We start from the raw sequence: 21,806 nt of genomic DNA, 5'->3' as shown, positions 1-21,806 counted from the left end.
ATTGCATCAGTGAGAGGTCATTTGTCACATTCTTTTTAGTTTTATTAAAGTTCTTGAATGAGAGCTTGGCTAATATTCTTCTATCATTGACCCTTGGCTCTACAAGATATTTAAAGAACAAATGGAACAAATGAAAAAAAAATGGAATTAGGTTTTCCCAGAAAAGGACATGAATCTGAAGAACAGCAGTGGAAATGTCAGGAGATCTGAAACAGTAGCTACAAAATATATTTCCTGTTACAGCTTAACTTTCTCAGTTTCAGAGCTTCATAGTTTTAAGTTGGCCTCTATCATTAATCCTAGGTAGCATTACAGTCCCATTGCAATTTATGTCAATGAAATGATGCAATTAATGTGTTTCTTTCATGATATTGAATACTATCTAAAGATCGAAGATAGTTCATATAGACTTGTATATCTTCAGTTTAATAATATTTCAGTTATTTCAACAATGCGATAGTATTTAAGCCTTGACAATTTCTTGGTTGACTTGACCCTGTGCCATGAGGGTTTTATGGATGACAACCAGTAAACCAGTTTCTTGAATTAAATCAGGGAACTTATTGCTAACCATGCAGCTTACAGTCCAGGGGTGTTACTTTGAGATTTGCCCATAACTGCTTGCATTAGCATATGAAATAGTGCAGAGTAGGTTATTGCCTGCTTTGGATAAACCTATATCAAAAACTTTGGAAACAGACAGTTTTTAATAAAGGCATTTGGGTTGCCTCCGATTTATGGATCACAACTCTTTATCAGTGAATTGATTATAATAGCTAAATGGAGTCTCTTACATTCAGAGATGGTGTGAGTACCTGGGAAAAGTAAGTGCAGTAAACAAATCAAGGTTGGCAACTGGCTACTTAGTGAAAGAGAACAGGGATGTGGTTCTTGCTTTAATAATGCATTCAGAGCATCTGCAGTAGAGATGGGCAACCTTAAGTCTGTTGGGACACGCTTCTAAATAAGATTTTTGGCCAGCTGAAGACCACAAGATTTCCACCTACAGTAGTAAACTAGAGACCATTGCTTTATGAATGCCTGAAGTCAACGCAGTAACAATCCTCTATGCTGCCCATATTTTATTTCCCTGTAAGTTCATAATTGAGCACACCCCTTCCCACTGATGCCCATCAGATAAATGCCTCCATTTAGGAAAATTCATGCTGCAATAAATGCATTTTAAGCTGCTTTGCAATTTTGCTGCAGTACATCAAAATGGCTGGGAATCCAGTGGAACAAGTAAGAATACACATTTAGGTCTCTTAAAGTGCATTGGTCCTCTGTGAGGCTCCTATAATATCCTCCTCTTACAGCAGCAGTACAGCAGCAGTATAGCATTGCAGTGATAGGAATTTGAATTTGAATCTAGATTTGGCAGATCTTAGTATGGTACGGTGCCCATTGTGCACTTAGAAGGCCATTGCATGCCCCCCCTCCATGAGGCTCTGCCACTTGGGCACATACATACTTAAAGCAATAAACCAAACTAGATAGTAAATTTAAGGAGATCAGAGGCAGCATTATTTGTGGAAGCTGCCCTCCTAGGAATAGCTTTGCACCCATCAAAGTTTCCACATTTAGCTTTGCAGTAATTAGCAAAAGCAGCTCTGTTTTAGAAGGCCTTTGGGTCTTGATGGATGGAAATGATTGATGCCAGATATGTAGATCTGTTGCAATATTCATATAAACAACCCTGTTGTACTTTACAAGAATCTTTGATGTACAACCTCATTTGAGCCCCAAATTTCTGTTACTAAGCAAGACAATTATTAAGTTTTGCCCCATTTTACAACCTTTCTGGCTATAGTTATTAAATGAACAACTGCAGTACTTAATAATATGGTTAAGTGAATTGGCTTCTCAATTGACTTTGACAGAAGGTTGCAAAAAGTAATTATGTGATCCCAGGACAGTGCAGCCATCAATTAATATATGCCAGTTGCTAAGTTGGTCTGAATTTTGATTGCATAACTACAGGGATGCTGCAGTGATTGTAAGTGTGAAAAACAAGTCACTTTTTTCAGGGTCGTAACTTTGAATGGCCACTGAATGAATTGTTGTAAGTTGGGGATTACCTGTATTTCTCTATTGACCTTATTATTTGGGCCCCACCTAAGACTTGAACCATTTACAAATTTTAGCGATAAGTAATAAATAAAAGCAAACATCAGATCTTGTACTCGATACAGTGAAGACTATTTAATGTGCCTGCTGAGAATGTGCAGGATGATAATTAGCAGAAAGGTTATAATTATAACTAAGGCCTTCATTCCCTCTTTTTTAATAACAGGAAGAAAATGTAACTTTGATCAGCTACACGCTTTGACATCTTAAGCTTCTGGTGCTTTTAGAACTTGATTTCCAAACTTGTATTGTCTCTTAATACTTCATTTGTCAGAATGTTTTTCTCATCTATCGATATAAGATTTAATCTGAGGATATATCCGGTGACATCACTTTATAGGGAATGTGTATTGTTGTTATTTGCAACATGCTGCTGAAATACTAAACTGTCAGGATTCCTTTCTTTTTCCTTTATATTTCTGTTTTGGGATTATTTTTCTTACTAGTGGGCATATTGAAAATACTGTTAAAGGGATTGGAATACAGTGACACAGTTGATAGATCACATACATCACAACTTTGTTGTATATTAATAACAGGAAAGTGCCTTCCCAAGGGCCATTACTTCTTTTATGTGTCCCCAAAACAGAATTAGCCACACTTGGTAATTTTATTTTAGGATGCTTTGAACTCCCAAGATCCCTGGTTTGTGCAAAATTGGCATTGTGGTTTAAATTCTAGTTTATAAACAAATCCATATTTAAGGCTGGTTTCTCTAGTATTTTATTATACTTTTCCTTTACATGATAATTCCTGCTTCCTATCTAATGACAAATAGGAATGTCAAGAAAATGTACATTATAATTTGAGGATAGAAAGATAATCACATTGCCTGTTGCCATTTTATTTTAAAAGAAAAGAATTCTTACATGCAGCATAACAAAGCTGGTGATTTTGAATTGATGCATATTAACTTTTGTTCAGTTATTTTTGTTGGAATAAAAATCTGGTCTGGTTCCAAGCTGGGAGAAAGACTCTGGAAATAAAATGCAGGCTGGTGCAGGAAAGAAGGCCTCTGTTTATTTGGTTTTCCAGAAACTTCAGTGACAGCAGCATGTTTCTAGGGTGGCTGACCAAATGGGGTTGGGATAGGTGGGCTTTTATACATTCTTTGGGGCTTCGCTATTGGGATGCCTGTTCCTGTATAAGAATGTGTCCCTTAATATTTTAATGGCTGTTGCCAGACTCCTATGAGGTCATGTACTGATCAGGCAAAAAGGGAAGTGCAAATCCTAGGTGTTTGTCTGAGCTAATCTTGTCAGGTTTGGCTTCTTGTGTTGTTTATTTGGAGTCTCTTTGCTTATGAATAGATTGGCCCAATGTTTTTGAATGGATACAAAATCTCCATTCCAAAATTACCAACCTCTTAAAGTTTCTGCTTGAGGCTATTTTCCTATGGCAGGAAGAATGAAGCTGCTTTCTGCCTCTAAGATCCTGTCTCTTTTAATATTCCCCAAAATATTTCATTCTCATGGGTGGGTGGGGGGCTTCCGACACCGTTGAGTGAAAAACCGATAACTGGAAGTTTCCTTTAAGTTAAGTGACTCTGATAACTTAATGGGCGTGTGAATGTAATTATTTTGGCAACAATATAGAAGTAGTTACTGCCTTTTCTAAGGGGCATTGTTTGGTTTCCCAATTTCTTTTCAGGACATGATATTTCTAGTGGCATCAATATAAAGTCCAATTGTAAATGTATTTTTCTATTATTTCTATTTTAAAAATGGTTGCTGTACTTTGTGGAGTTATTGTTATTATTCTTGTTATTATTCTTGTTATTCTTGAGCAGCATGCAATTATCAGTATTTGTACTACTTCATGTAACTCAAATATTAACTGTATTTCTTTATGAGTAATTGCATTCATTTGATGTACAATATGCTTTCTTTGTTTTTGTCAACGCATCTCCATTTAGTATTGTATGACATCCTTTTAAAAAACATTAGAAAAGTTTATAAAAGGATATCACACTCCATTGCTACTTCCCAACTTGTATTGGTTGTCTGGTGACTAGTAGGAATTGAAGACTGAATAGTTGAGGCTTTCTTGCAGAATTACAGTTAAAACACAACAGTACTTTATTGCTTGATTAAAAAAAGCAAGACTTAAAAAGTTGCAACACAGATATTCTGGTTCACAGGACAATGCTGTTACCGAGGTTGTGTGACCTTTGTACATTTCATCTTGCTCTCAACTCATGCTGTTGGATATCTGGCCTACTTACAAGTCTAGTGAATGCCTGTTAAAATTGGATTTTTATTGCTGTATTCTCCCCAGGTGGACCCAGACTACTAGAAAATCAGTATGTGTTTCCTGTAGACTGAAAATTTACTTAGTTTTGTCTTGATGCTTATAAGCACGAGCGCATGGAAAAAACCCTGCTGAATCGGACTAACGTTCCTCCAAATCACAATTCTGATTTCTAGTGCCCAATCAGATGGTTTTAAGAAATGGAGAGGCATTTTGTGAAAACAGCAGTCCCACTTTCTCTGAGTAGTATTCAGAGGCATATAGCCTCACAATAAGGAATACTTAATTCAGCCATCATAATAATGTTGATGGCAACTATATGTTTGGAAGGATCTATCTATCTATCTATTTATTTTTATTTTTATTTGTCAATTGCTTACAAGATAATAGGTATAAGTAAAAACATAGTTATGAATACATGGATACATATAAGAAAAATAATAATAGAAAAATATAAAAGAAACAATAGGACAGGGACAGCAGGCACGTTGGTGCGCTTATGCTACTCAACTTCTAGCCAAAAGAATGTCTTAGAAAATGTGCAGTAAAACTTACTTTATATAAGAGAGAAAAAAAACCTGCTACAAACTTACAATAGACCCCCCCCCCCCAAAAAAAAGATAGTTATACCCCAGTTCTGGTGTTCCAACTATATTTAAGATGGCTCACTTTTAACTGGCTCACTTTTAAGATACGGTTGCAGCATTCTATGGTCACATGATGCAATTTATGATTTATTTATTTTTACTGGAAACAGGCCCTTTTAGCTGGTTTCTGCAAAAAAAACAAAAAACCAATCATAGGAATGCTTTAACTTGTTTAATAACCATGGAATTCACTTAATAACCACTGCCAAAGAGGTTGTAAAAACTAAAAGTCAGATGGGTGACTTTGGGCCAGTCACATTCTCTCTCTTCCCATCTTTTCTCACAGAGCTGTTGTGAGAAAATCAGGAGGAAGGAGAAATATTAGGTATGTTTGCTGCCTTGAGTTATGTCTAAAAATAGTAACGGCTGGGTGTAAATAATACAGTTGGTCATGAGGGTGCTCAACTTAGTGTTTCTCGTGACACATGATGAAAATTTTGGGCTCCTTTAAGGTGAGAAGTCAAGGATGAAATAATAAAGCATATGGAAAAGTTGGAAATCTGTGTGGTTTTAACCACTTTTTGCATCTACCCTTTGAACAATTGGTATATTACACTGTGTTGCCTGGCTTAATGATTGCTCTCAGAGATGATTACATGCTCAGATAAACTTTAAGGTGTAAGCAAATTATTAGGAGTCATAAAGTTCAAAGAGCCAAAGAGAAAAAGGCAACGATAAGTGAAATGGGTCATCAGTTTCCTTGCTTTGTTCTATCTAGATTATATTGTCTCTCTGCTGGGCTAAGAAAAACAAACTTTCATACTGAATGTTTCTGTGTTCAGAAGCATTTTGAATTTGAACTATTTTAAATTCGCAGAGCTTCATTTTGAGTTTAAAGCAGCTGTTTTTGCATCTGGAGGGTGTGCTTTGGTCAGCTTGGAAATTTCTTGAATTATTTCAGCATTCCACTCATTTTTGTTCATCCCATAAATTGCCTTGTCCAGATAGTGCCTTGACATAGAATCAAATGCAGGTTGAATTTGAGATGTTCCTTTTAATTTTGAATAACTGTAAGCCCTTACATTGCAAGCTAATAAACTTCAGTTTGGTTTAATTGAAATTATAAATTTAGTTCACAATCACTTTTCTTATAAACTGATCTAAACTAAAGAAGACGGAAAACTGAAAAGCCAAATCTAAATTAGTCTTGGGAAACTAATTGCATATTAAAGCATTTTTATTTAAGCAAGTCTTTGTGGAAGCAGACATGAATGCTAAAATTCTGAGACATACTGGACATTGCTTTTTATTCATTGTGTTTTAATATGTTTATGTATCTAATTGTGTTTAATAATAGAGCTCCATTGTTTGGTTAGTCTTTGAACATATTTGGGAAAAAGGCAGGATATAAATTCCATAAATGAACAAAGCCAGCCTTTTCAATGAGTTGTGTGGTTGACCAAGATCGAAAGCTAGCATTTAGTCATGAGAATCAGAGGCAGGAAGCAATTTGGTCTCGTTCAGGAAGTGGTGACAATGTATATTTCCAATACTTCATTTGTGGAAACAAAAATCATCCACATAAAGAAATTTCATCCAAATAAGATATTAAGAATAAGGTTTTCCTGTAAATAGTTGCATATACACATTTCCTCCTTTTCTTATTGACCCCCCCTCCCTTTCTGACATTAAAACCATTAAACTAAACTTGGCAATGCAACTGTCTTAAATGGTTGTAATGCTTCTTTAACATTTTAACCAGCTCAATCACTTAAGTAAATCACTGGCTGCAAGTCTCTAACCTTGTTATAGAGTAACTTGATTCTTTTTAGTGGTCTCTGTGTAAACCAGCTTAATTATTCCTAATTGTCAAGACTGCTTTTTCTCTATTCATCTACTTTGTGGAGGCAGGTTCTAGTAAAGCCCTGATACTCATGGATAATACTGAGCAATTTCATAAACTAGAAGTTACTAACACTTAGAACATTAGTATTAGGGGCTGAAGCAAAGAAGCACTTTGGAGTAGGGTGTAGATGTGTGATTTGCTGTATTTGTCTGTACTTCCTTAAGGTAGCCTTGACTGTTTTTTGGCCTTGTGTGGGAGCTATATGGAACCAGAATGGCAGATATTTAAATTAAAAATTAAGTGCTGACAGAGGGCCAGAAACCTGTTTTTCTAACTATCAAGTTGCTAACAAGGCTCTAAAAGGTGTTTGCCTCCTTAGACCTACAGTTAGCCACATGAAGACAGTTCCATAAGAGACCAAAAACTCTGATTCTTCTTCTACCTTCTTGTAAATGTAATTCTCAGCTTTCAACAAGCTTTTCTAAGCAGATGTCTGAGTGAATAATTCATTTTTACAAGCAGTAGCATGATAGATGTTATCATAATAGATATTAGATGTCTAAAAAGCTGTCTTTTGTTGATATAAATTTAAAACAGTCTTTTAGGAAGGTGTTGAGAAATTATCTGAAGATAATGATCCACTGGTTGAGCTTCCTGTTTTAAACTCTTTTTCTCCCTGTAAATTTCATCATCCCTGTTAATTTAGCAGTAAAAATTAGAGCAGTAAAGTTCATGATTTTACTTAATTTTTGTCTTCCTACTATTACAGTGCTGCAACAGTTCATTTAGTGACTGTTTGAAGTTAGAGCGGCACTGAAAAAAGTGACTTATGACCATTTTTATACACTTCTGATTTTTCACACTGCAGCATCCCCATGGTCACATGATTTACATTCAGATGCCAGACAACTGACTCATATTTATGATGGTTGCAATGTCCTGGAGTTATGTGCAACCTTCTGACAAGCAAAGTCAGTGGGATTCACTTAACAACCGTGTTACTAATTCAACAACTGCAGTGATTCATTTAAAAATATGGCAAGAAGAGTCATAAAATGGGGCAAAACTCACTTAAGAAATAATCTCCCTTAGTGACATCAATTTTGGGCTCAATTGTGGTCATAAGTTGAGGACTACCCGTACGACTTTTCTAAACATTATTTCTTGAATGTCTTAGGTCATTGCTTTGCAGATTCCTTCTTTTCTTTTGTAGATGTTCTGTAGAGCATTGTATAGATAATCCTTGGCTTAACAATGGTTCGTTTAGTGTTGGTTCAAAGTTACAACAGCAATGAAAAGATTGACTTATGACCTGCTATCACACTTGCAACAATTGCAAGCATCACCTGATCAAAATTTAGATGCTTGGCAACTAACTCACATTTCTGACCGTTGCAGTGTCCCTGGGGTCACATGATTCCCCTTTTAAGACCTTCTGACAAGCAAACTCATTGGGGAAGCCAGATTAACTTAACAACCATGTTACTAAACCTAAATGGTTGAAGTTTGGACTGTTCTGAGATGATGCAATGACTGAAATAAACTTTGGACAGTGTTGATGAACCTTTTCGGCACCAAGTGCTGAAATGGGAGCGCATACATGCGGGCATGGGAGTGTCAGAAACTGGAAGAGCAGCTCCCCGGTGCACATGCTGGGAAACTGAGCTTCCGGTTTCTGGCACGTATGCATGCACGAAGACCAGAACCCAGAAGAGCAATGGGCAACAGCTGGTGTGCCCGGAGAGATGGCTTTGCATACCATTTCTGGCTTTCATGCTATAGGTTCGCCATAAGGGCCTTAGGAGATTGTGCAATGTAGTGAGTTCTGTGTCTTCTGCTAAATGGTAGTGGGTTAATCCTATTATGTCTTGAAGGGTCGTGTCCTCTTCTTCTTAACCCTATCACCCTGGAGCCGAAAGTCTTTTATTTTGTAGATAGTCTGGCCCTGTCTTTCTTAATGGGCACAAAATATCTGCTGGAGGCGAGGGGCTATTAAGATTGAGTCTGCTTCCTGCCTCTAAAAAAACACGTTTCTCCATTTCTCATTTAGGAAAATACAGTATTCTGCCTTTTTTAAAATATACCTCAAAATATTTCATTCTTCTAGGAGGAAGGATGATGGCTCCCCACACATGGGATCTAGAATGTAAGAGGCACAGTTAGATCCAGTTGTGCTCTTCATATACCTGGAGGAACAAGAAGCTTTTTCCTAATTGAATGGAGCTTGTTTGGCTTGAAATATCAATATGCATTTTCCTTCTTTTTTGCAGATTTAATCCTGTGTACAAATGACATGAACGTAAACATCCCACAGTTGGCAGACAGCCTATTTGAAAGGACAACCAACAGTAGCTGGGTAGTAGTCTTCAAATCTCTCATCACAACTCACCATCTCATGGTTCATGGAAATGAGGTAACACCTGCTTCTCTTATACTTCAATTAGTGCCTGTGAAACATGCTGGACCCCCCTTTCCTATAATTACCAGCAATTATGGCCAGTTGCTAGGCCTGGGAATATTGCTTCAGAGATACGTGTGGGTCCTTTTTCTCTCCCTGGTGGCTTTCCTTTCCATCAGGGAGTAAAAAAAAATAGTTCAAAAATAATAAATAAGACAAAGAAAGGGCTAGCAAATACATATCGGAGAGCAAAACACCAGAATATATCACAATCCAATTTACACACGAAGGAAGACTGGTATATTTTGGTATCACAAGCGTATTTGCACCTTAAGTTTAAAAGGGCTAAGTCTGCTAGTTTCAAAACAAAAAGCAGCCTGGAAGGACATTATATTTTAAATGATACTTGTTAGTTATTATATGATTAAACCATAGTAAGCAAAAGAGGGGACAAGGTTCAGGAAAAGCAGTAACTTTGAAAAATTGCTCATCCATAATTACTAAAGATATACAGACTTAGCAACATCCATATACTGTATAATATGAAGGTAACCATAGATGTTAATCCTGTACATAATTCCATACAAATTTATCTGAGAAAATGATGTGCCTTACGCTCCTTGACTTTAAGGATTTCCGCCGGCTGTATATTTTGTGTCCATGTACATGCACCTATGGTTCTTGGTAAGTGATCCCTTGTCTCTTTATCTCTAAAGGAGGTATTTAAGTATACCCTCATCTTGAAAGACAAACTGGTAAAACTTTACATGGGGGCTATAGGTTGATTCCTACTTCCACTCAGTTTTTATGTTTAGTTCAATCTTCATATACAATCTTCATATACTATGCACTATGATATACTGTTGGGGGGGAAAAAAGATGAATTTTGAAATCTCTTAATGCCACTACAGATAGTCCTCGACTTACAGTTGTTCGCTTAGTGACCGATCAAAGTTATGGCCTACCTTTAAAAAAAGGGAATTGTAACATGTTTCTGAAGTTCTGATGGTCATGCCACCCTGCTGTGCAGTCATGTGACTACATCTTGGGTGCTTACCAACTCGGCCACATTTGCAGCATCCTTCAATCACATGACTGTGTTTTATGACTGTTTTGCCAGAAATTGACAGCTGTAGCAAACACTGGGTTCACTTAATGACTGCCATGTTGGTTTAATGATGCCACAAAAAAGGCCATAAAATTGGGTTGGTCACATGACCGACCTGTTTTATGGGCCATCATGACATGCCACCTTAATGGGCAGGCTCTGTTATATCTTGAGGACTACCTGTATTCAGAATATATTCTGAGGTGTAATGTGAATTGTGCCTTTTCATGAATTTTGGCTTCCATTCTCCTAAAGAATAGTGTTTCTTAAACCCTTTTAACTAAAAACAATTTCCAATTGTCCCAATTAAAAGTAGAGCAATGCTCCAATTATAATCCTCTTCTGTGAGCAGAAACAATGCTTTTTGGTTTGCCTATTTAATATTGCCTGTACTAACTTGTGTCTCAGGTATATAATTTTCCTAGGAAAAGGGGTGGGGCAGACCAGTATATTTACAGAACAATGATGCTATATCATTCTGAGAAATATATTTGGAGTATTAAACTAGCTCTTTTCCTCATACTTCTATACTACAATACTTTTATTTATACCATGCAATTCATGTCTTTGGCATTAGTGAGAACTTTATCAGTAAAGAAACAGGAAGCTGTGGGCTAGACAAGACTGAGAAATTAATGGGCTAGGTATGAGTCATCCAAAATGAGCATCATTAACCACATGGTTAAATCGTGACTGATTAAATGACTAAAATGGCTTTCCATACAGTTGTCTGCATTGTTCTAAGTAGGCCAGTGGAGAAACGATCCAGTTTTTAAAGCAAATTAGCCGTGTTTCTTAACTTTTAGAGAAAGTTTTAGTTACTCTGACAAGATTTGCAATCAGTGTCACTTTTTATGGGATTACAGGCTAGCAGTTCTTCTCCTAATATTCATTTCCAGAGGAATCTGTTGGCTCACAATGGTTTTCATTAACCTGATGAACAGACTGCATTTATATACTGGATTATCAGAATATTAAACTCCATTCGCTATGAGAAATATATTGAGCCGTGTACAATTCCAGATGAATAACTGAATCATTTTATTCCTTCCAGCGTTTTACCCAGTACCTGGCTTCCAGAAACACATTGTTTAACTTGAGCAATTTCTTGGACAAAAGTGGTTTGCAAGGTAAATTATTCAATCTGTGTCAAATAATCTCTAACTTGTTTTATAGTTTTAGTTCTCAGTCTTTTGTGTCTTACATCTAATGAAACTTTCTAGCAAGAAAAGCTGAATTGCACTATGACAGAAACTAAAAGCCCCCTTTTTTTCTCCATGAAGAACATGTTCATATGTTTACAAATATTTTTACTTCATTAGTTGCCTTGAGTGCTTGTGTCAGGGCTCCAACAAATCCACCCTCATTTAAATCAAAAGTCTCTAGCCATCTTGAATCTATATATATAAAAGCAAAATACTGCTCACGCATCATCACAAAATCTCCAGAACAGTAAAGCCTACAAACTTTGAAATTTGGCACATATGTTCCTCTTGGCTTCTAAGTGCTCATTAAGAAAGGATTTTTTGAAATGACCATCAGAGCATTAGCATTTCGTATATTGTTATTAACATGCTCTGATGCTAAGGAGTTCTACTTCCCCTCCCAACCTGAAAAGAAATCTGTTCCAAATGCAAAACACAAGCAGAGGAGAGGAGTTTCAGTTTAGTTTCATAGCAGCAAGCAGCTTTAGTACAGAACAGTTGAGCTAAGCCACGCCCAGGCTCCTTACTCCTTGCTCACACAGCAAATACGTTTCAGTTTCCATGTTTCAGTTTCCAAACAGTCCTCAACTCTCTCACACACTGACAGGATGCTGGTAGGCAGAGGCAGAATTCCCCCTCACCTTATTTTCCTCCTCACAAATTAAACCCAATCATATAGTGAAGCACGGGTATAGAGTTAGTAGAAAAATAGAATATAAATTAAAATAACTAATCCATAAAACAAAAAGATTATTTTTATTAAGTTATTTTCTCTCATATGTCAGGATATTTTTTCCTATGTCTGATCAGTTTTAAGATTAATTTTCTACCCTCAGTTCAATATAGATTCAATGACAGCCAGTAAAAAGCACCAGTCTCAAAACCAGTAAATTAACAAGAAACAGCAAGGAAAATTTTTGCTGCATCACTCACCAAGGCTTACGTGTGGCTTCTTGCTTTCTAGCAATTACTCAGAAACTAGGAAAAAGTTAGATCCTGGGAAAGCTTGAAGGTTAAATAGAAAAAGATTGAAGGCAACTACTGTAATGTTGGATAAAGGCAGCAGTGGTGAAGGAAGCCGGCCACAGCTCCAAATCACCCATTATTATTATTATTTTTGCTTTACAAAAATACATTGAGAAGGAGAAAGATGTCAGACTTTATAAAGATGGTCCATGACTTGTGACCATTCACTTAGTGACTGTTTAAACTTAGAATGCACCATCCCAGGGGTTCTTATGGCCCGATTCGGAACTTCCAACAGCTCCCCCCCCCCTCCTGCCCCCCCAGGTCACATGACTATTCGGCAGTTAGTCCATATTTAAAGCTATTTGCAACATCTCCCAATCATGTGACTGCATTTTAGGATGTTTTTGCCCAAGTTTTCATGTCCAGTTTTCAGCAAAGTACCCCACGATGAAAAATGGGTTTGCTTTTATAATTGCCATGTTTTTTCTGAATGACTGCGACATAAAACGATGTAAAAATTGAGTTGGTCACATGAGTGACCCGCTTTACCAGTGTTACAACTTATGACCATAATGGGCAGGTCCATTATAGTTATCAGTTGAGGGTTGCATGTATTGCAGTTTTATTCAAGCTAATCAATAACCCACGACTCGTAGTCCCAGTTTTTGACGTCAGTAAGCAAAATGAAGGTGGAGTGAGGGAACTCAAGGCATAATATCTGACGTGGTCCATAGCAAAACATATGCTGCTGATAATTATCTTACTGATTCAAACACATAATACGTTGGCAAGCCTTCAAATATCATAGTGTACCCCTTTAATAGTAAGAAATAACTTGCTTTCTGTTTGCTTCCTTTAGGATATGATATGTCCACATTTATCAGGAGATATAGCAGATATTTGAATGAGAAGGCAGTTTCCTACAGACAAGTAGCTTTTGACTTTACAAAAGTAAAAAGAGGGTAAGTATTTCACACGGATAAATCCATCACTTCTTTGCAGCATCTGCTTTAAATATGCGGAATAATTTAGAATATAAAAGTTCAAAGGGTGTGAAATAATTTTCAAAGCTTCAGGGATCTGATCCTTTCTGAAAACTGGTCACGAAATTGCTTAAACAATTTAAACATTAGTACTATTGTAGTTAACTGTTATATCACCCCTGCTAAAAATCCCTGACAATATGCAACAATTCGAAAACAAAACAATAATAGCATACAAGCAGTGAAAACCAACAGCAAAATTAGCCTCCAAAAATTAATATACAATGAAATGTATAATTTTTGCTAAAATTAGAAATGGAGACAAATAAATAAATGGACCAAGAATTTTGGACGTATTGTTGTAATGGGGAAAAAAGAATAATAACAATAATTCAGTGACTTTATGAGTTTTTGATAAGCAAGTCAATGGGGAAGCCAAATTCACTTAACAGTCATGTTACTAACTTAACAACTGCAGTGATTCATTTAACACCTGGCAAGAAAAGTCATAAAGTGGGGCAACATTCATTTAACAAGTGTCTCAATTAGCAACAGAAATTTTGAGCTCAGTTGTGGTCGTAAGTCGAGGATTCCCTGTACTACATTTAGTAGCGACTGGAAATCCTTCTGAACTTTTTGCTGAAAAACATGGAATTTTGGTTTATGAATTTCCTGGTTAAAGGGGTAGATTATGGAAAGAAAGTAATTTATATGGAGCCTTAAAGAGATTGAGTAAAATATAAACATACATATTATTGCTGTTAAGATTAGAAGCCACTTTATTATTATTATTTTCTATCTATTTCTTTTTCACTTTTTTATTTTTTCTCTATTTTACTTTAGCTTAATTGTATTGTTTTTGCTCTCTGGAGAAATTTATTTAATTAAAATTTTAAATGCACATACACAACTGATCAATGCAGAGTGAACACAGAGGGATTTTTTTTTTAAGCTGTGGTGTATTCTATTAAGCAATGACTCAGTTCTCAAGCACTTTCATTTTTCTTGTGTTTGCTTCAAGGAAAGTAAACACTTGTTTCAGGGAAAGTAATAAAAAACCCGTTGATGATTAGATTCATGATGTACTGATCCGGGTAGTTGGCACAATTGATCTGAAAATAAGTGGCATCAGAAAACATGCATGTGCAAAATTTATATGTTGTAGGCTAACAGCCAGAGCTTCTAATTGGATGGAAGTTGAAGAATGTGGAGGATAATTTTTGAAAATCTACTAGCATATCTGGTTCTTAAAACCCCAAACTAGCTTCCAGTTTGTTTATGTTAGAAATTCCAACGCAAACTACATCGCTAAATAATTTCATTGGGAAAAAGCAGGGTAGTTCAGAAATTAAGCCCAGTCCAATTTGCTACCTTATGAGAAAAAGGAAGTGAAAAAAAACCCAGAGCAGTCTTAAATATGTGTGGCGGGTATTATACCAAATCCATTTAGTGATCTAACCATTTTTATTTTCTTTTTTAATAGAGCTGATGGAGTCATGAGGACAATGAATACTGAAAAACTGATAAAAACTGTACCAATTATTCAAAACCAGATGGATGCACTGCTTGATTTCAACGTAAAGTCATTTTATCTACTTACAAAGGAATATTATACAGGAGCTTTTAAATGATCAGAATTAATCTTGTATTGCTTTCAGCTTATTGAATTAATCTGATTTAACTTATGTCTCTTTAATGGCATCTAAACACCTGTTAAATTTGCATAAGGTAGTAAAAATCTATGTTTGCCTAATATATATGTTAGAACGTACATATTGCATGATACAAAAATATGCATGTAACTAAATATATTCATGAAGTATTTAAAACACACTGTTGTGTTAGAGAAAATAGACTTTGTATCAACAGTAGTTCGGAACTAATAGCTGGGTGAAATGTATTCAAACATGGTTTGTGTTACCACTGTTTAGAATCCATACCCTGGTTTGAATTTCAAAATGTAAGGGGGAGCATTCTTAACAGTTGTTTCAGCTTCTTTAAACATGGTTAACTTGATATCTGAATGGAGTAGAAGCCCAGAACTGTTAGTAGGTCCAGGTAGAAAGACCACACTTCGTTCCACTGAGTTCTTCTGTTAATTGTACAGATGAGAACAATCAAAGCTGGGAAATGTTATTCCTTTGGGCCAGTATTTTTCAAGCATGACAACTTTTGAGTTGCGTGAACTTCAACTTCCAGAATTCTAGGGGTTGAAGTCCACTTATCTTAAAATTGACAAGTTGAACATGGCTCTGGAAACATTGGAGGGCCCTTTAGCAGTTAGGTGCTATGCCTGCCTTTTGTTCATTAGAACCAGATTTGAAATTGGGGGATGAAACCTGCTTCAATTTTCTCTCGGCAAAATAGCCCAGAAGAAATGCCATCATTAGTTTGTGTTAGATAGCCGTCAATCCCCCTGGCTAAACAAGACAGAAAATACAACCAGATGGGCTAAATCTACTTTATTGAAAGACTTCATTAACAGAATCTTTCAAGTCTGAAGGTACAACTTCCTGCCACCAACTTTTAACCCCATGATCAATTAGGGCAAGTCCTTCCTCAGTTTCTTCCTCTGAGCATTAAGCCTTTGGCAGCTTCCCCTTCTCTTGTCTGATTGATTCCAAGGCAGCATATCTCTTTCTCTCAGGCTTGTTTGTATCTCGCCTTTATTATCTTTACAAACAATCCAAGACAGCAAACATACGCAACATGTCTTCCTCTTATTTCCCCACAATAACTACCCTACGAGGTCAGTTGGGCTGAGAAACACTGACTGATCTAAAGTCACTCAGCTGGCTTATTCATGACTAAGGCAGGCCTTGAACTCACAATCTCCCGTGTTTTTTTAGCCTGGTGCCTTAACCATTAGACCAAACTGGCTCTTTCCCAAGGTTACCCACACGTTCCATTACTACAGCAGAATGTTGGCAGAACCACTTAAACTTATGAGAAAAGGGCAGGTTTTTTTTCCCCTCTCTCTCCATAATTACATTGTACATAGTTGCATTATTCTGGATGAATAACTGCAAATCAGTTTCCCAATATGGCATAATATTTATGCAAGGATATTTTAATGTGATTTTTTTTTTTTTTTGCTGAATTGTGAAGTTTGGGAAGGGCTACAGGTGAGAATGGAAATTTGCCATCTTGTTTTCATCAGTAAAAGAGCCTAAAGTTAAGGATAAATCACCCTGTTGAAAATAAGCTCATTCGCTGCCAAATTTCTGAGGCATGAGCAGAGGGTGTTTTGTGAGATGCCTGTCTGAGAACATCGGTGCAACTATGGGAGAAGACTTTTGTCTCTGCAAAAATGCAAAGAGGGAATGGGTGCCCTTCAACTCTTCTTCAGGAGAAGGGTCAAGTAGGATTGTGTCTACCAGATGCAGGTAGTCCTCCACTTTAGACCACAATTGAGCCCAAAATTTATGTTGCTAAGTGAGAAATTTGTTCAGTGAATTTTGCCCCATTTTACGACTTTTCCTGCCACATTTGTTAAGGGAATTACTTCAGTTGTTATAACACAGTTGTTAAGTGAATCTGGTTTCCCCATTGACTTTACTTGTCAGAAGGTCGCAAAAGGGGATCTTATGAGCATGAGCCATGTTGGCCCAGTGGTTAGAATACAGTATTGCAGGCTAACTCCCCCCAGTGCTAGGAGTTTGATCCTGACTAGCTCAAGGTTAACCTTCCAAAGTCCTTCCAAGGTCAGTAAAATGAGGACCCAGATTGTTGGGGGGCAATATACTGACTCTGTAAACCGCTTAGAGAGGGCTGTAAAGCACTGTGAAGCGGTATATAAGTCTAAGTCAAGGGTCTTCAAACTTGGCAAGTTTAAGACTTGTGAACTTCAACTCCCAGAATTCCTGAGCTAACATGACTGGAGGAGGAATTCTGGGAGTTGAAGTCCACAAGCCTTAAAGCAGTCAAGCTTGAAGACCCCCGGTCTAAGTGCTATTGCTACATGACCCCAGGACACTGCAACTGTCATAAATAAGTAGCATTGTCCAGAATGTCAATCGCATGACCATGGGGTCGCTGCAACAGTCATTAAGTATGAAAAGTGATCATCTCGCTTTTTTTCAGTGCTATTGTAGCTTCAAATAGTCACTAAATGAACTGTTATAAATCAAGGACTACCTGATTGAGTTTATCTGCAATATGAAGTAGAAGATAGTGTGGATGGGCTTTTTCCCAGTTTACTTAACTTCTCTCTCTCTCTCCGTCTCCCCCCCTTTTCTTTCTTTTTATAGGTCAACAGCAATGAACTCACAAATGGTGTAATTAATGCAGCCTTTATGCTCCTTTTCAAAGATACCATTAGACTTTTTGCAGCATATAATGAAGGGATAATTAATTTGCTGGGTAAGAACTTTCTCAACCACTCAACTCCTTATACTTACTTAGTAAGGTTGTGAATTTCATTTTCATTGTTTTTCAAGACGATTTCACATCAGCCTTTAAGAACAGCTTTCTTTACATATAAACAGAAATAATCCTGAATGCAAGCTGATTCAGAATAATTTTGGCACATTCGGTTCTTTAAATTATTATTTTTCTGTAAAACCATTCACCACACAATCAAATTACACTTTTCTCTCTGTTCCTTCTTTATGGAATGTGGCAATGTTGGTAATAGATTTGACCTTAACTCAAGTTTTGTTGTCATAACTTACGTTTGTTAGATTGATTTAAGGATAAATGTTAAGTCCCTGAATAGAGTAAGCAGGCCAGACATGTCCATTTAATACAGTGTATTGATTTTAATGTTATAATCAAAATTCATACTTCACTAGTCACTATGAATCAATTCCATGTGAAGAAGAAATGAAGGCTAGAATATATGTCAAATCAATTTGTAGTTTGTCTTGTTCTTGATAAATTAAATTTCTACTTTTTAGACTACAGGTAGTCCTCGACTTATGAATGTAATTGTGCCTGGCAATTATATTGGTAAGGTGGGACACCCATGACCAGACCTGTTATTGAAACTTTTTTGCAATGGTTGAACCCATTGTTCGCTATTGGCTGAATTTTCATGAAAACTGGAAGTAAACACCAGTTCTGGCTAAAATGTCGTAAATCATGATCATGTGACTGCAGGGCACTGCAGATGCCATAAATGTGGATCGGTTGCCGAGTGTCCAAAATGCAGTCATGTGACCATTAGCAGGAAGCAACTTGTAACTTCAAAAGTGGGTTGTAAATCCCTTTTGGGGAGGGTTGTTTGTTGGAACTTTGGCCTGTCATAAGTCGAATACTACCTGTATATGCAGAGCAACAATAATGGAAATTAAATATCTTCCTGCCCTGTTCTTGATATTCTCCGAATTGTTGCAGAATTGGTACATTCATCACTTACTAATTATTCTGCAGCTGGACAGGTCTGGGGTACAATAAGGCATAAGCTTAGCATTGTAAAATTAAGTTCAATGGCGCTGCCTGCCAGCAAGGTACATGCATGCTCCTTGGTGCTGTAAAATCACAAATGCATAAATGGGAATCAGGCAACATCAAAACTAAAAGTCTTGGGTTAAACAGAGTAAATAATGTGTGTGACAAATTATTTAATTCTTAATCGTGGCTGTAGGCTGCCCTTATGTGTATGGGAAGACATGCAGAACAGGTATGGACAACCAGAGAACTCTGTGAGTTATCTCACTATGCCCAGACTTCCTTCCATAATTGTTTTTCTTCATAATTTCCGAAAGTCACTCTTAACAGCAGCCTGGTTTAAACATGAGCTGCAGTGATCCCATTTTATTATTTGAAAAGGATAGGTGATTGATTTTGACGGACATAAATTTTGTTTTGAAAGCAGCAAAGAGGACGAAACAAGGAGCCTCCAGCTGCATGAGTAAGATTCGGATTCTTAAAATTTTAAATTAAGATTTATTTAAATTCTTTGGCAGCCCAGTTCCAGTTACATTAAAAGTTTGAAATGAAAGTGATAACGTTGTTTTGAGATGACTGAAGTGAGGGGATATATAATTTAGAGATTGGCATTAGAATGTTCATGTTTTGAAGAGTAGAATCAAAACGGTATACTGAAACAATGAAAAGGCGCGAAAATATTGATCATAAGAATGTGGACAAATAATGAGGTGTAAATGTAACTGGAAAACATTTGTTAACCTATAAATTGTTTTTAAATGATATTACTCTGGTTTGCCTAGAAAGAAGTAGTCTGGGTTGTTTAACATGCATGAAGGCTGAATCTCTTTCTGATTACTGGAAAAATTCTGTTACTGTTCTCTTAAACAAGAAGGCAGTAGAAATGAATGCAAAACTACAGAGGAACTAAATGGTTAAGCGTATTTAGGAAGCATATTTGTTTAAAATTGTAAAAAGGTGAGAATGAACACAATTTAAGAACTACAGTTCTACTCTATACCAGACATTGGTTGTGCAGATCAGACTTTTGCCTTTCAAGCTGGTCATTCAAAAATTTATAGATATAAAAGTGTACTGTATATTTAGTGAAAGCGTCTGACAAACTGAATAGGCTTGAATTATGGAACATTCGACATGAATGTGGATCGAATGTTGGTTATGGAATAGAGCAGTATATGAAAAAGCATGTATGTAATTGAACATTTAGAAAGCAATTCAGTGTGGAGAAGGGAGCAAGGCAAGAGTATGAGATGTCCCCTTCGTTGTTCATGTCCCCTTCGTGTTTTTGAATAGGTGAATGTAGCTTGGTGTTTGTGAAGAACCTATGATTTGCCACCAATGTTAGATTGTATGCTGCAAAATAGGGATCTCGAAATTGATGTTTTAAAGACCAGGGTGGTAGTTGTGATTGACAAAAAAATGGAACAAGATACAAGCCACACACACACAAATGATAAAAACTAGGGCAAGTAGTTTTAATGTAGCCTTGAATAAAGGAAATTCAATTTGTTATATATATAGCATTTTTATTTAAGGGTAACCTTGGTGATGTTTTTAGAGCAGCTCAAATATACATTTATGCTGTGGGATTTCATTTTAGTATTTAGTATAAACACAGGCTTTTTTAGAGTTCTAATTTTAAGTAATTACCTGTTTGAATTTAATTCCAGCTCACATCCCACTCTTTCTTATTTTGGGATTGTTGTTGGTGTATCAGACCTTCATAATACATTGACAGGCTGCAAGGAAATTATTGTGATGTTTAAAATTTAATACAGTGAACAGCTGTAAACATCTCTAACCTTTATAACTGTGTAATAGACAGATTTTTTTGCTGTAAACAAGATGATTATCATGACCATTCTCATTTTAAAAAATTTCCTTCTGCAGAAAAATACTTTGACATGAAAAAGAATCAATGCAAGGAAGCCCTTGACATATATAAGAAGTTTCTGACTAGAATGGCAAGAATTTCTGAGTTTCTCAAAGTTGCGGAGGTAAAAATTGCTTAGTCCGTAAAGAATATTCTTACTGTTTTATTATTTACTATATTTTGACTGGATATTATTGCCAATAATTTATGGAATGTTTAAAAATTTCATTGAAAGCTTCCATCGGTGCTTCTCAATCTTGGCCATTTTAAGATAGGTTGACTTAAATTCCCAGAGTTCCCCAGCCATTGCTGGCTGGGGAATTCTGGGAGTTGAAGTCCACCTTTCTTAAAATGGCCACAATTGAGAAACACCAATCTAAGCTTAGATTAAACCACACTGAAGAGAAATCCAATGGAAGTACTGGGAAGATTAATATTGGTGCAGATACAGATTTTGTGAATATTTCATTCACATTGGCTGCTTTCCAACACTGTTGATATACTGTATATGAACTAAGTCTTCTTACATAGTTAGGAATCATTTAAAAAAATATTGTCATATTCTCTGGGTAACTTGTAGACTGAAAAATCAGTGGTTGAAAAGCATAGAATGTTAAAGTGAGGGTCTAGAAAAAAGTATGAAGGAAATGAAGGAAAAAATTAAAAGATTGGTTACAAAACAGGAATATTATTTGCTAATGTGCCTAACCTCATTTGATAAAGGCCCTTGGAATCTTTACCTTCTACTGATAGCCCTCAACCTATGACTAATGAAACGAGCTTATCACTATCGTAAATCGTGACGGTTTTAAAATGGATTGGTCACATGACCGACCCAATTTTATGAGCTTTTTCGTGGCAGTTGTTAAGCAAACATCTGGGTACAGTTTTACCAAAACCCAGAAGTAAGTTCAGTTTTCGGCAGAACTGTCATAAAACCTGGTCATGTGACTAGAGGATGCTGCAGTTAGTCCTAAAAATGACTTTTGAACTTCTGACAGTTGTGTTCTATGACTGAATTCAGTCACAGGAACCCAACTGTCAGAAGTTCAAAACCAGGTCGTAACTG

The 21,806-nt window shown here is 36.4% G+C and overlaps 1 protein-coding gene across 9 annotated transcripts in view; it reads left to right on the top strand.

The window, feature by feature from the left end:
* The window catches only part of PICALM (phosphatidylinositol binding clathrin assembly protein), a 77,491-nt gene that overhangs the window by 14,433 nt on the left and 41,252 nt on the right, over window positions 1-21,806 (top strand). For all 9 annotated transcript variants that reach the window (XM_087937006.1, XM_087937004.1, XM_087937005.1 and 6 more), the window contains exons 2-7: window positions 9,081-9,223; window positions 11,371-11,446; window positions 13,350-13,452; window positions 14,957-15,050; window positions 17,724-17,835; window positions 20,755-20,861. In XM_087937006.1, coding sequence (XP_087793132.1) covers window positions 9,081-9,223; window positions 11,371-11,446; window positions 13,350-13,452; window positions 14,957-15,050; window positions 17,724-17,835; window positions 20,755-20,861 — 635 coding nt within the window. The remainder of the gene's footprint in view (window positions 1-9,080; window positions 9,224-11,370; window positions 11,447-13,349; window positions 13,453-14,956; window positions 15,051-17,723; window positions 17,836-20,754; window positions 20,862-21,806) is intronic.

The sequence above is a fragment of the Pseudonaja textilis genome, chromosome 7 (assembly GCF_049901715.1).
Source record: "Pseudonaja textilis isolate UNSWEBS1 chromosome 7, rPseTex1.2, whole genome shotgun sequence".
Lineage (NCBI taxonomy): Eukaryota > Metazoa > Chordata > Lepidosauria > Squamata > Elapidae > Pseudonaja > Pseudonaja textilis.
Note: the sequence above shows the minus strand (reverse complement) of the source record. Positions and strands in the feature narration are given on the sequence as shown.